The sequence below is a fragment of the Electrona antarctica genome (genome assembly GCF_951216825.1).
Source record: "Electrona antarctica genome assembly, chromosome: 3".
Lineage (NCBI taxonomy): Eukaryota > Metazoa > Chordata > Actinopteri > Myctophiformes > Myctophidae > Electrona > Electrona antarctica.
The window spans coordinates 17992702-18009055 of NC_136808.1; the positions used below are offsets into that span (position 1 = coordinate 17992702).

General features: G+C 42.2%; 1 protein-coding gene across 1 annotated transcript in view; it reads left to right on the forward strand.

Annotated features, from left to right (window-relative positions):
* Window positions 1-16354, forward strand: part of lmo1 (LIM domain only 1) — a 40500-nt gene that overhangs the window by 13350 nt on the left and 10796 nt on the right. Inside the window, exon 2 of the mRNA XM_079498073.1 lies at window positions 5173-5386. Coding sequence (XP_079354199.1) covers window positions 5173-5386 — 214 coding nt within the window. The remainder of the gene's footprint in view (window positions 1-5172; window positions 5387-16354) is intronic.

Below are 16354 nucleotides of genomic sequence, written 5' to 3' on the forward strand. Positions count from 1 at the left end.
TACATTAACGGTAGATTTCACAGTAAAATAATATTATATTATATTATTTATAATTATGAATTCTAAACTCATAATTTATGTTCTTATGCAAATGCGTTTTGCGATGAATCATGTCATACTGTAGATCCATCGGGCAGTATTATGCGTGTCTTAAGTACCAGGTCTTATTACTTAACTTAAGACCTGGAGGCGTGATCAATGCCATTTGGCTATTCTGAGTGGCCAAACAGCATTGACCATGCCTCCAGGTCTTAAGTTAAGTCATAAGACCTGGTACTTAAGACACGCATAATCCTGTCTCATTAATGTTTGGTTGATGTTGCGGGCAGGAGCGCAGTGACTGAAGAGATGATAGTAATAATTATTATTAGTGCAATTGTTTCAGTCGAATGCAGTTAGCTGGCAATGTTGCATGTAATTTCTACTGAGCGTCCCACTCAGTGTCATGGTGGTGGTGGCTACCACTGTTTTATTTACTGCAGCTTAGAGTAGTAATTATATGGACCCCAGACATGAGGCCCACACAGGCTTGCTGAATGCCTGCCTGCCTGCCGATCTCCCTTTCCCAATCCACGAGCAAAGATGGCCGCTTCTCACCAGGCTCCTAGCCGTACCACGGCCAGACCATGGTGCCAATACACCAACTTGTTCATACGAGTTAGAAGGGACAAACAACGATCAAAAGGGAAAAGCAAGTAACATCACTACTCAATTCTAGGCCAGTCGATGGTAGTTAATGGTGAAGGGATTCATCCTCAGTGTTAACCACTTAAGCTCTATTTTATATACTTGGTTGTATAAGCTTGAGCTGGTAGGTCTGTTATTTTCATTTGTGCCTATAATGACAGGGATAGGGTTGCCAGGTTGAGAATGGTTAATTTAACACTGGACAGGACTCAAATGTGCAGCTCTCTGTTATATTGTGTAATAAATAATACTCACTGAAACTTGCACATTATAGCAAGTTAAATAACATTTGAACTAGAGCCATGTGTCTGTCATATGGTACAACATAGTGTGGTGGAAGAACTAGTCTATCCGTCTATAAGAGGGTCGATCTGTGTGTCGGTCTGTTTCCTTGCTAATCTCACTGGATCAATCAGCATCAAAGTACTTTATGCTGGCAGTAGATACTGGCTCTGATCAGGCTGAAAGCTTGCCCAATGTTTGAGTCATCGTTGATATGTCATAGCAGTGGTATATCAATGACGCCCAGGGGTCATTGGGGGGGTTCCAGGGGGTCCCCAGCAAAATTAGTTAATATCTACTATTCTTTTTTTTTTATGTTTTTTTTGTGGCTTTCGCCTTTATTTTATATATGTTATGGAGGGACAGACAGTAGGCTGACAGGAAATGGGGAGAGAGAGATGGGGGGGAAGACATGCAGTAAAGGCCGTCGGGATCGGGAGTCGAACCCGCGGCACACTGGACTGCCAGACTGGATTGCCAGCCAAGGTGCCTGGACCGCTGAGTCATGGCCCAGGCCAGTTAATATCTACTCAAGTAAAATAAAAATACCTCAAAATGTTACAAACTACAGTACTTGAGTAAGTGTACTTAGTTACCACTGGAACATTTCTATCCCCCACCTGCTAATTTTAGAGATTATAAAATACTAGACAGTCTATAGCATTAAGAGAGAAAAGAGATCAAAGGGGATGTCATCCTGTCAGTCTATCTTTCTCGTTGCCCCCCTTGCCTAATCTGAGGAAATGTAGGCTTTAACCATGCATATGTCATAATTGGATTTCAGTGCTTTCAAATGCTTCCTTGAGTGCTCCAAACAGCTTATTTTCCTTTTAAACCTTAAATATATCAAAAAGGTTAGCACACTGATTTGATTTTTAGATAGCTTTAAAGATGGAAGTTGAAATGGGGTAACAGAAATCGGATGCTATCTTTATAATGGAAAGTACATGGTACTGACAGATTCCTTGGGTAGGAGAAAACCTCACTGTACATATTTTGAGAGATAACGTCTTATAGAAGAGAGGGATGGGGGGGAAAAAATGAGATGACAAGCCCCTAACAGTCGGTGCTAATGGCAAATTAAATGATTTCCCAGAAAGGATACTTTGGCAAGGAAAGTGCCTCCTTTCCTCTTCAAGGATAAAGAAAATGCATCTTCTGTTGGAATATGAATCATGACGTGGGGAGGTATTCATTGTGGCATTGGAAGGTCAGTGGCACTTGTATCAGTTAAATGGATTGGATTAAGTGCTCCTTCCTTTCATAATGTAACTTTTCCTTCTAGGTGGTTGAGAGCCTGAGAGGTTCTGTTCCTATCCTATACTCCATGATTTCACGTTTTTACCAGAGCAGTGACAGGTGCGAGAAGATGGCTCGTGGCATTAAGGGAATTGACAAGACATTTTCCTCACACAGTCGTTTTATTCTGTCACTAGTCTTTGTTTAGAAAGTTTTGAGTCGCTGCCTGCTACACCGCTATTAAAGCTCTTTTCCAGAAGCTGGTTTTGGTACAAGACATCAAGCCTTTTGTTTGTTCCCTGCGACAGACACAAGGATCAAATCAATGTGCATACTAGTTACACAGTTAGACTGTTTCCTCCGTTGAGCAGTCTCTTCTTAGTAGGGCCCACAGGACCACAGCGTAGTGTACAGGTATATGCGCAGAAGAAAGGGGAGTCAAACTAACTGCAATCTGAAATCTGGGTTATGCTAAGGAGTGGAGCGTTGTCACTTTAATGGCACTGTGCAGGTTGTGGAACAAAAGGTGTGCGAGTCCAACTTGGGGGATGAGCTCTACAGTACATACAATCATTCCGAAAAGGGCTAAAGCTGTGGCCTTTGTACCGTAAATGTAAAAACACATTACACGAGATGTGTTTAAGGGGTATATGGCGGATGGTGGTCTAAAGCAATTAGGAGTCGTTCGGTGGAGGTGGGGGAACGACCTTTGTGTATAATTAGTTCTCTTATTTAAAGCAAAGATTTTGAGTAGAATAACTAATTAGCTGTCATAAAGGCAAATTAAAGGTTTTGTGTGATCCCCAAGGGAATTGCAGCAACCTGAATCTTTTGCGACGCACATGTTCTCAAACATCTCACACACACACACACACACACACACACACACACACACACACACACACACACACGTATTTTTTCTCTCTGCTCATTAAGACTGTTTTTAGTTCTGTAGAAGCCTGACAGGCGAGCACTGTTGGCATACCTGCAGAGAGCTCCCCTAACAAGCCATGAAACGCAGGTAGTGAGAGAGAGAGACCGCCCTCAGCTAGTGTGGCTTGAATTTGAAGCTTTTTAGCTTCATTTACACCGAACATTGGTATTTATAGCGGGTTTTGTGATCCTAATGTGCCAGCTTCAAGGGGCCTGTTTTGGGGAGGGAGGAGGTGAGGGAGTTGGAGGGCAGGCGAAACACTAATTGATTGCTCCCATCACCAGCACTGGACCAATTAGCCTCCCCTTCCCACTTCTGATAAAGAAATAGGACGGCTCAACACCACCAGAGCACTAACTCGCACACAGACCAAAGCCATAAATTTGACTAACAAGCTCTCTTCTCTCTTTCTCCTTCGCTTTAAAAGGGGAAATGCTAATTATATTACATTCATAGCATTACTGATGTGTGGATGGCCAAAAATTTGCAGAGCAAATCTGGTTCCAATAAGGTACTTCTGTGAGTCCATCTGTGCACATGGCCACGCAAGTAGAAGAAAAAAGAAAGGCAGGGGCGGGGGAGTTGGGGTTAAACCTGCTTTGCTCTTCCAAAGAACTACTATGAGAAAAGTGGTATGTTTCTTTGATTTGTCTTTATTCATTTATTTTTTTAATACTTGATAAAGCTCAGAGGGAAAATAGGGAGAGTGCCGAGTACACTGCAGAGCATCATTACTTGACTATATTATTAGCTATTAGGTCTAAACTAGCCGGATACAAAATACGAATACAACATTTGTAAGTAGTACATGCACACTTTAATGCAACAATGGAACCAAGACTGTGACCTATAGTACCTTTAAACAGTAGGTTTTTAACCCCCCCCCCCCCCCCCCCCCCGGGTTGATGCAGATAGTGTCCAGCATTTCTTTCTTTTCATAGAGAAATGTGTTTTGGAAGTAGAGTGGCAAGTGGCGTCCACTGTGTGTTCTGTTAGACAGATCAATAGCTCAGTGTGTGAGAGTGTCTTAAGAGCTGTTGTCTTGTGCTTTCAGCTGTGGCAGACCTGTTAGTGCTACAGAGGGGAGCTGCGTGCCCCTGCCTCTGTACCAGCAGTGGCCTGAGGGGGGCTTTTAGTCCAAACACAAATGTCAGCCACACATACACTATTAGTGTTTAGTACCGTTATTAAATGGACTTTATTTGTCCTTTAGGAGGCTAAAAGGCACACTTAAAGGGGACCTGCGTGACAGCGGGGCAATTTGCGGGTTTGGTTACTTAGGCTCGCTTGTTGCCGACACATGAGCACAGATAAGTGTAAAAGGAGGAAAGGCTGTAATGCTGCGAGCAGGGAAGTCTGTGTGCATGTGTGTGTGTGTGCGCACGCATGTGTGTGTGTGTCCGAGAGAGAGACATTGTGTGTATGTATGAAAGCGAGTGAGTGCGCGCTGAAAGGCACTTAGGCCATAACATATCTCACTGGGGTCTGGTAGCAGCGTTTTTGTGGTCAGAGGCTTTTTAAAAGGTTAATGTTAATCTATACCAAACAAAGCCCATGAGAAGCTTTTACAGCTGTGGACAGTTGAGTGAAATGAGCTTTGATGAAATGCTAGGTGACTAACATACTATACAGCATGCGGTAAATACCATAGTAAGCAAAATGAACACTGTGTGTTCAAAAAAAGAAAAAAAAGAAAGACCTCTGCTGCTGTGTCCCTTTGCTCTGAAAGCCCACTGTGAGCTATCGAGCAACTTTTGTTCCATGTATTACAGCATGTTCTTGTTTAACAAGCAAGGGGTTGGTTTGTAGTCCAATGTGACCTGTGTGCCTATCTACATGGAAGACTGTTTTCTTTAATGCATACGAAGCAGGGGAGGCAGTGTGCTGTGGCCGTCCGCGAGGCCAGGCTCTGGCCGACACCTCCAGAAAGCAGCCGGCTTATCGAAAGAAAAAAAAGGGAGAACAGCAAAAGTCACTGGTGTTCCTGGGCAGTAAATCACGCGTGGCCGTTTGTCTCCTTATCGCTACAGGTGTGCCGATGCTCTCCGTCCAGCCCAAAGGGAAACAGAAGGGGTGTGCAGGCTGCAATCGGAAGATTAAAGACCGCTACCTGCTCAAGGCCCTGGACAAATACTGGCACGAGGACTGTCTGAAATGTGCCTGCTGTGACTGCCGCCTGGGGGAGGTGGGCTCCACCCTCTACACTAAAGCCAACCTCATCCTCTGTCGCAGGGACTACCTAAGGTAAGAGACACATATACAAGCACCTCTGCCCTCATAACAAAACACTAAAGGCCAGTGTTAATTCACTCTAAATGTTGTTCCATTTGTACACTCAGATTTAAAATAACACTCAAGATATTTTACTGCACAGCTGGCTGTGACATTAAAGGATCACAGTCAGTGTCATATAGTTGCTGTGAGATAGGCCTACTCGGCACAGCGGAATGGTCAAGGCTCCTTTAAACGACATTAACAAATGACAGCCTGACAGCGTGTCGCGGGTTCGAATCCCGATCCAGACCACTTCCAATGGACCTCAAGTGAGCTGGATCTCAAGAGTTAACAGGTTCGCTGCGGAACCCACTAAACCCCTTTTTCCCCATTGTCTTTCCCTGCCGAATCCGATAAACCTGCCTTTTGCTTTATATGTTTAATTCGTCATTTTTTGATAACCTTTAAGAAATACCGGCTTTGTCGCAGACATCGTGACGAGGACGTTTTATGATGACGTAACCGGAAATCGACCTATCACTGGGTTGCAAGGGCTTCTGGGAAACTGAGTTCAATGCAAGTCAACAGGGTTTCATAGCCGCATCCATCCGCCATTGCCCTGTGTTGATGTTCCGCATCACAGCGATGGATTATCTTTCGACTCGGTAACAAACAATGGGACTATTTTCAGCAGGATTTTCATGAAATGGAGGTACAATTAAGACGCCGTAATTCTTCAAAGGTTCGTGTAAACATCGGCAGGGACCGTAACTTCTTATAATGATTTATAACGCCGTAAAAGTGGTTAAATGAACACTGAAGATGTTGCTGTGTGGTCTGTTACAACATTGTGTTATAACATCCTGTTGCAACATTCAGGTCACACCTATCACTGCACAAGTGGATTCAGTCTCTACTCACATGCATGGAAAAGCTTCCAAATACTAAATAATAACTGTCAATCAACATATGCTAATCTAAAAATGATTGTTTAATTTTATACACGTTCACCTGTTTTAAATATGGTAATTGCCTGGTCAGTGGGGTCTTCCTATTATTGTGACTAGAATGTGTGTAGCTGGATCGTGATACCATGATGTTGACGTATCATGGCTACAGGCACATTCATTGCAGGTCTTTGGAGACTTAATTAGCAGAATATTTCACAATAGGTTCATTTTCAGAGCTCATGTTATTGGATGGTGGCATCTCAGTTTAATTAAATAAAAGCTTTCCACCAACCTTATAAATCCCTGGTTATTGTGGTGGTTGAAACAAATAAACACAAGAGCTATTACTCAAAGTTTTTGCAGTATTCTACTCACGGGCAGTGGACTATCACCATGATGAATAACATGAATAACAAATTATATATTTTAAAGCTACAATTCATCAATTTTATGTCCATTGTCTCCCTCTCATGATGGAAAGAGGTAATTGCAATTATGTCCAAGCTACAATAAAAAGATGGCGGCGCGCCGCCGGCGCATGTCCAAAAGTTCCACTCATTGTTTTTCTTTTGTTTTGCCTCGGGTGGCCGTGGTTTTGAGATTAGGTTAAGGCATAGTTTTTGTGATGTTAAGACTGAGGGTTAGGGTTAAAGCAGAGTGTAGAGTAGGAGAGTAGCGACACGCTTTGATCTCGCCGCAAAGTGGGTGCCTATGGGCTATAGTTCCAAACATTGCTCCTATGACTGGAACTATCCCATTGAGATAGAATGAGCACTTCCGCATTCCATTGTTACAATGGGAGTCAAAGCTAGTGTCGCCACTCTCTTACTATATTACTCTGGGTTAAGGTTAGAGAGGTTAGAGTTCCGACCTGGGTAGTCCCCACAGGAATCTGCGGAGCAAAAAGTCTTGATTCCGCTGAGAACATTCCTAATTCAGCAGAGAACAATCCTTGATTCCGCGGCTTAGTTAATATTCTGCAGACATTAACTTATTTAACCCAAAATAACCAGTTATCAAGCTATTTTTTTTAAATAATAATAATAGATACAATTAATTGTAATTATGGATGAGTGAGTCATAATAATCAAATATTCCAATAATCGTTTTTGGGGATTGATTATTATTCATGTTTTAATTATTTGTTTTGGTTGCAAAGGTTGTCATTCAAACCCTGCCCACAGTAACTACAGTTTAGACTAGAGGATACTTAATGTGGGTGTAATATTTATTCGCATTGTCAATTTGTCATTGTCAGGAGTCAGGACACCATACTGTACACATCCTTATTATAGTACCTAGACTACCTACTGTACTTATTACTACCCACTGGTACCTACTGGTAGTAATAAGTACTTTGTCCACTCTCCTACACGACACCTGGGTTGAGGTTTCTCATTGGAAGAGTAGCTATACTGTAGATGTGCTAGTACAGTCTACATCATTTAAAATGAAATGAGTCCCGGATTGTACCTAAAATATTAACCTTACAATAATAAAGGTGTGCTCTTTGTTTGTTTTGGAATGCTACATTTCTAGAGCTTGTAGTTGTTTTCTCCCAAGCTGTACAGAACATGAAGAGACTGTTCTGTTTTAGTAGTATGTTGACAAGATGTATCATGTCAATTAACCACTTTCAAGCTGTCATCCATATTTTGGCCGTCATTATAGATTTTTTAAATTTATATTATATATTTTTTAAATTTTGACTTAGAGCTTAGACGGTTAAGCCAGAAAACCCTGTTGTCTTGGTGTGTGTCGATTCTTCTCAGGCACTGATCTCATACCTTGTAAAGACTAGACTAGACAGATCTATGTGTGTTTTTTTTAATGTTTTTTTTGTGGCTTTCGCCTTTATTTTATAGTTTTTATGGAGGGACAGACAGTTGGCTGACAGGAAATGGGGAGAGAGATGGGGGGATGACATGCAGTAAAGGCCGTCGGGATCGGGAGTCGAACCCACGGCACACTGCCAGACTGGATTACCAGCCAAGGTGCCTGGACCGCTGAGCCACGGCCCGTGGCATGTGTGTTTTAATGTATGCTGTGTGTTGTGAATGTGATGTGATATTTGTCATATTTCCACATTTTCCTCTGTGTTTACATGTACAGAGAAGTCTCTTGTCATGGTGTAAACTGGGTCTCAGTGGCACCAGATCTGTAGGCTGTGGGAAACCTCCAGGCAGCCTTGTGTCTGTGGCTCCATGCACCCCCCCCCCCCCCCCCCCCCCCACCATCACTTCCCCCTGCCATCTGCTTGCTAAATTAAACATGATCATTTCCTTGGCGTTAAGTCACATTCCCTGGGGCTTACCCAATGAGATCCCACCATTTATCCTAGAGGGAGGCCCCTAGGGACCAGCTTAGAGACCCTGCTGCCCGGGGCCTCCTCCTGAATCTCTGCACCCTGCACTGTGCTCCCCCTGCCTCCCGCTCATCTCACCTATCGTCTTCCTCTCTTCTTCTCTCCACTACCTCTGGCACACTGCTGCCCACCACGGTTGACTTAGCTCAGTAGGAATGTGAGGCGTTAATTCAAGAAGGATTCCAATTTAGTGTTAGAACTGGAGGCAGGTGTATGTTAATATGCTGGCTCAACCACAATCAATCTGGCCTCCCCATTTTGCGCATGTCATTCATTATAGTTATAGTTAATTATGGGGTAGCAGATCTACAAGCTTATAAAACCGCACAATGCATCCCATTGTGAGCTTGTAGATAAGCTTGTACGACAAACTATAAATCGGGCTTATGTGGTTAATGGAATACTGTGGACTTGTGATGACAATGCAAAAAAGGGACATCATGAGATCAAAAGCTGATGTAGATTAAAAATAAATAATTCATAAATTGTACAATTAGTAGGCCCAGGAAGTGAGCGAGTTATACACTTGCTCTCAAAATTTAAACTGAAGAGAGCTAACCCCAATTCTCTACTGTACCTCTTTCAGCCATGGATCTCATATAAATGGATGTCATATAAATCCATCCTCTCCCCACCCCACCCAGGTCTAGCCATGCAGCCTGCGGTCCACCCAAGAGGGGCTTAGGCACATGATGTTGAGATAGACCATCACCATCCATCAGCTCCCACCCACAGTTAATGCAGTTAAGATGTGCAGAGGGAGGGCCCGCTAAGACTCACTGTTGCCTTCAGAAGGGGCAGATGGTGCAGATGAGGTAATAATAAATGGACAAATGACAAGAGAGGGCAACAAATGATTGAACCTTAGAGTTGCGACTTGGTAAAATACGATCCCCATAAGCCTCATTTATGCTCTTTCGCAGACTCACATGGCTGTGTCGCGCATTGAAAATAGCCGGCCTACAAGTTCACAACGCGTCGTGGATGACACCCTTGTGAGCTTGTAGATCTGCTTTTCTTGGTGTGCGACACCGTTATACGATGGAGCATAAATGTGTCTCTCTCCTGGGTGATTGATGTTCCTACCATTAGTGAGGTGGAACCATGTCATGGCAACAGATGCAAAGAACAATCTGGAACCAGGGTAAAAGCCTGTTATATGCTATATGGCAAAAATGGTCGTACAGCGTATTGCTCGACACAACTGAAAACAACAACTAAAACATGTCGACACTTTTTTCAGTTGAAAATACTGTTGAAAACAAAATTTGTCGCTGAAGGATAAATTAAGGCATAAATGCCCATAAAGGAAGTAAAGATTAGGGCAGAAGCTGCCTTTTTCCCAGTAAGAGAATGGAATGTGAAAGGAGAAGTGAAGCGATGAAAATACTAAAATAAGTGCTGTGTTTTGCTCCGGTTGGCCCAATGAAATCTGCTCATCTATACTCTTCAGCCTTTAGACACATGCGTAGCACTTAGGCTAATGGCTAAAGATGCTTGGGACAAATTCTATTATCCAGAAGAGGAAAAAAATGTCTTGGCTTGCACAGTTTTAGCTCAAAGTTTTAAAAGTAGCTGATGCAATCTCCACTCTCCCTTCCTTGGTGTGTGGTGAGATGACGGCTCTCCTAACCTGCAGTAATGAAGTTGAATCCTTGCTTTGAATTAGCCTCCTGTACAGAGCTGCAGTTAATTAAAGACAAGAGGCTGGATGAAACACACTTCCTTTATTTCCGTGGGTTTGGAGCTCTGCCATGTGCAGTGTGCACATTAATTATGATAGGAGCTCCATCTGTGTATGTCCTTCAGTAGCATTAGCACCATCATGAATGCACTTCTACTCTCTTGAACTCACTATTCTCTCTCTCTCTCACACACTCACATGCAGTAGCATCAATCGTACCAAAACAGGACACAAAAGTTGACTGTCAGACAGTCAATGACTGGCTGCTATTTATATATTGTTATATCAATACATAATGTTATACATTGACCTAAATGGCATTATATAAACAAGGATAGGGTGATTAAAAAGGTTATATTATGTCTGTATCAGAAATGACTTTTGTTAAACTTGCAAAATGACAATTACTTTACCTGTGTTACATCTTCTGATAATTGTACTTGAATGTTGACATGAAATAATAACCCTGTTTAGTCTTTCATTAGCGCGAACGTGACAAAATAGGACAGCTTGTTGTGACACATCTGATCAGAACACACGTGAAACTAAGGCTACAATAAAGATGCCATGGATTCAACAGTGATGTCACTGTTATGCAACATGTAATGGAAGTAGCACAGACTCAAAGTAAAACTGTTTATAAACTGTAAACGGGCCTTTCACAGGCATTTCCTCCCCGAACTCACACACAATTGGCAACGCCCCCCTTCTGTGGCACACACGGAACTGCCTCTCACATGAGCGGACCACATAAAATAACTCCCAACACCCTGGTCGCTTATAAACCACAGTGACGTGACATCACTGACGAATCTTTGGAATTGGTATATTCATGGTGGTACATGTCCGGTCCGCGGACCGGTGGTTGGGAACCTCTGGTTTAATATATTGATTGATTGACCTTTTGGCCCCACTCGCAAGCGTGGGGCTCTAAGATGGCAAGTGAATTCAAAGCACTTGGTCATGTTTGGTGTAAATAGTAGCACTAGGATGTGCTACTGGAGCGATACTCTTTATAATAACTTGGTAATAACTTTCCTCTATTCAGAAAGCCTGGGCATTGTTAGCAATTTGGCAGCACACTTTAATTATAAAGGAGAACAATAGCTCAATTAGACATTTAATTTATATCTGGAGTGATCTGTTGGCCTCACCAAAAAGGTTCACAGACCAGTCATGATTTTGATCACTTGTGACTTCAAGCCTGAAATCATTTAATCTTCTATCTAGTTCTATCTAAAACATATCAGTCTTCTAATAAAAAAATGAAGCATAATATGAATCTTAACAAATTAATGCACGTTTGCGATAATGACTCATAATTTATCCACCCTCAAGAGTTTCTCTTGAACAAGATGCTAGTTCAATCTGGGCAAAGGAAATCTATCCTTTCCCATTTACTTTGTGAACTAAAACAGTTGTCCTTCCACAACAGTTGCTCCTCTTTCCTGAGAACATTTATAAGATCTAAACAGGAAGCTTTACACTTTCAAAAACACCCAACTGTTGGGGAAGGTCAGAACATCCCACGCATGCAATAGCAGCTCTTCCCTTTATGATATCTGACAAACCCTGGCTGCATAGAGAAGAAAACCTCAAAGAGTTTGGGGAATAGGTAGATAATATAAGGCTGGGAGGGAAGCAAAAAAGACAAGCAGATGAAGTTACCAAAGCAGCAACTTCACACAGCTGAAGTAGTCTACTCAAAGATACCGACATTAATAACAGTGAGAAAGCCATAGAATAGTAGTGGCGAGCCATTTCCTTCTATCATAGACCATTCTGTTTCAGCTCATGTTAGTTAGGGACTGTTCATTATTGTCTCCACCAGGCCGAAGGCATGGGGAGAGAGTATGTTTTGCACTCATGTGAGTCCGTCCGTCCATCCGTCCGTCTGTCTGTGTGTGTACAGCTAATCTCCGGCACCGTTAACCCGGTCGATGCCAAATTGTGCATACACACTCCCTGGATGCCAACGATGAACCTTTGCCCCCAAATTTCCAGAACGGCCTGTTATAGCGCCACCAGGAGGCCGACTTTTGAAAAACAAATTTGTTGATATTACTCCTCCAGATTCTGTCCAAAAATCCCGCAAATCGTTACACACGATCTCTATAGTCATGTGTACAAGACGGATCTGTCAGATATTTCTTATTCCATCCTAATCGGCTAACATTGGCTTTCAAATTTTTCAGGATTGGCACGTTTTGAACAAAAAGCCTCAAATCATGAACGCAGCGTTAAATTTACGTGAAATCTTTCACGGAATTTGCTACTAGGCTGAGGAATATATACCACCCTTTTCACATTGGCCTGTTATAGCGCCACCAACAGGTGGATATTTGCAAAACACATTTTTGGAACAAAATGCCTCAAATCATCCAATTGTCATCCAAGGCGTAAGAAAAAATGGCACCCTTTTCACATTGGCCTATTGGCGCCACCAGGAGGCCACAACCTGACCTTCCCTGGTGGAGACCTGTGCCCCGAGGGGCACTTTATCTACCTTAGAATGAGGAGGATGGAGGATTTTAGAATGCTCATAAGTAAAAAGATGTGACTCTCCCTCTGACAGTATATTTAAAATGTTGAATTCTGGCTTATTATTTTTGTTATCATTTGCGTTCTAGCCATACCATTATCACACATTATGGCAAATTAAGTCAAGTAATGAAGGATACTGTAAGTGGGGTGTGATGAGCAAAATCCTTACATGTTTTTGCAAGATTTATGTCTTCTGTTTTTACTGAAGAACCTGTATTTCAGTATTCTATACCAGTTCGACCTGCTGGACCATACTAGGTTGAATCTCAATATTATCAAATGTAAAAGTCCTTGAACATGCTCACCAGAAGGTCACCCACTAAATGGCCATGCATGGTTTCACTTTATCTAGTGCTTGGAAATCCAAGTTGTTGGTGTCTCACAGCTTGTGGGTGACCTTCCAAATGAGTATTTATAACCCTCTAATCCCTGTAAATTAACCACTGATGCCTGCATTTTAAACTAAAGACTTTCTGTGCCTCAAACCCTGTTAAAAAACGATGGGCTGCCATATGCAGTATGATGTGGAGCTATGATGTGGAATAGTCTAAAAAATGTTCACAAACCTGCCATTCATACCACTTGAACAGAAACGACGGAGAGGAAAGAAAATGCATTCTTGCTGATTTTTTTTTTTTTTTTTTTGAGAGAGTTGATTCATTTAATCCAAATGACCAGGGAAATTAAACTGCATGAGCCACTGCACTCTTACAATGACAGCCGTGTGTCATTACAATACATGAGTATTCAGAATAAAATGGCATTTTAGCTAAATTAACCCATTTTGGGCGGGAACCCCTTTTGGTGTTAGCATTATGTTATGCTTTAGCTATTGAAAAATAGCAGATCTACAAGCTCATAGCGCGCCACCGAGTGGCGCGCTACGAGCTTGTAGGTCTGCTATTTTTGAAAAATCGAAGAACCACTGGCATAGAAACATAGCTTTTTCAGAAAACTGTCAGGATGTAGAAGACATTTTTTGAATCTGATCTCAGGTCAAAATGGGTTAAAAGAATAAATGTTGGTAGAACCCAATCCTCATCTGGTTGCTTTCTGTGAATTCATGTACTGTACAAGGCATAGATGACCCACTCTAGAAACAAAGCTGTACACGCAACAGATTATCCTTTGCTCTGATCTATGCATACTAGGTCTTATTCAGTGTTCATTTGAGAGCCATCACAAAATATGTACAGTAGTAAAGCTTTTATGTCCCGCATGTTGTTCCTGTTATTATTTCATGATCTTTAACCCATTCAGGCCTGACGTCGAAATTTAAAAAAAAATGTTTTCTAAATCATGACAATTTTCGGAAAGATTTGAGGCACATTTTAACGATTTTTCAAAAATAGCAGACCTACAAGTTCATAGCGCGCCACTCGGTGGCGCGCTATGAGCTTGTAGATCTGCTATTTTTCAATAGCTAAATTATAACATAATGTTTAAAACACCAAAAGGGGTTCCCGCCGAAAATGGGTTAATTAATGACTGAATGATCCCAGATAGACTATGTTGTGAAAGAATGCTGGTCCACTGTGCTGAATCAATACTTCTCCATTCTCTACACTGTAAAAATACTTAATCCATTTGTACCGCTGAGCCTGAGAGTGCACAAAATGTAACCAAATGGACCCGCGACGGTCAAGCCCCCAGGACCAGGGGAGAGGGATTTCTGAGGCGCAGCCTTCCAAGTGGCCACATTTGGTATTGCAAGTTTGGGCCGTTTAGGACCCTGTACAGTGTACAATACGTGCCAACAATGGGCTTGTGCAGTTGTGCACTGAGGTCCTTTGTGAAGTAGACGCATAAAGGACACTACTGCGCATGTGAAAAGGCCCCATGATGTCATCAAACCAGAGCGCCCAAACTCAAAAGGAGGGTACGTGTCGCACTGGGTGAGCAATTTCATTGAAAAGAAAGGGCGGTGATTTCCGGTCCGTACTCTAGATAATATGTAACTCTATGGTGACAGCCATTGTACACCGAGTTAAATTAACCCATTTTGACCTGACGTCGAAAGTTTAAAAAAATTACTTTTTAAAAACCTAATGTTTCTATATCAGTGGTTCTCAATATTTCATGTCAAGGACCCCAAAGATTATATGTAATAGGCCGCCGACCCCCATCTGAAAATATGTTGTTCCAGGGACCTTCCCCAGAAGCAAAGATTTGAGTTGGAAACTCTGAAAGAATACATATTCAAAGATTTGTGCCACATTTTCACGATTTTTCAAAAATAGCAGACCTACAAGCTCATAGCGCGCCACTCGGTGGCGCGCTATGAGCTTGTAGATCTGCTATTTTTCAATAGCTAAAGTATAACATAATGCTATAAACACCAAATGGGGTTCCCGTCTAGAATGTGTTAACACTCAGAATGTTACAGTGCAGAATGGCTCACGCTGCAGTTTGCAATGCATCTTAGCCCCATTACTGAAAGTGACAAAATCATCCACGGTCCACACAAGTAAAAGTGCATCAACGGACAGCATAACAAAGAAACCTAAACTCCATGAGACTTTCATTTCCCTAAGCTGCTTTGTAAACATGACACTACATGCAGAAACATGATCATGTACACGTAATTACAAACATAGAGGAAACACCAACACAAAAGTGTCTTAATAGGCTGTCTGGTGACCGTGAGCTGCCCGCTTCCTAATTTTCACCATGAAACTTACTTAATTAGGACACAACATATTTAACGAAATAAATAAATAAAAATGCATCAATTTGGTGTTTTGTTGATAGTGGTGGCAAATTCAGCCTGTGGCTCAACCCATTTTGGGCGGGAACCCCTTTTGGTGTTAGCATTATGTTATGCTTTAGCTATTGAAAAATAGCAGATCTACAAGCTCGTAGCGTGCCACCGAGTGGCGCGCTACGAGCTTGTAGGTCTGCTATTTTTGAAAAATCGAAGAACGACTGACATGGAAACATAGCTTTTTCAGAAAACTGTCAGGATGTAGAAGACATTTTTTTAATCTGATCTCAGGTCAAAATGGGTTAAAATGAGCCACTAGGCATAGACTACTACATATTCAGGCATAGAAACACTTCCATGCTCACACTGTTCGTGTGAGTATCCAACCACTCGTGCCGTGTGGTTAAAGACATGAACATGTTGTGTTGTAGTTATATATACGTATTAACCCCTTGGGGACATGGGTCCACTTCATTTCACCCATTCCAACATCTTAGGAGCAGTGACTGAGCAGCCACAGTGCAGCGCCCGGGGGTCAACTTCAGTTGTAATGACAGTATCTTGGCAGCAGTATGTAGCTAGCATGCATGTCTTTTAGGTGTGGGAGGAAACCGGAGTACCCGGTGGAAGGTGGAAATCCAATCAGAAACGGGTTGAGCATGCAAATACTACACAGAAAGAACTTCTGCCGGGTTGGAACATTGGATCTTCTTGCTATTACGCAACAGTCTAACCACTGTGCCACCATTCC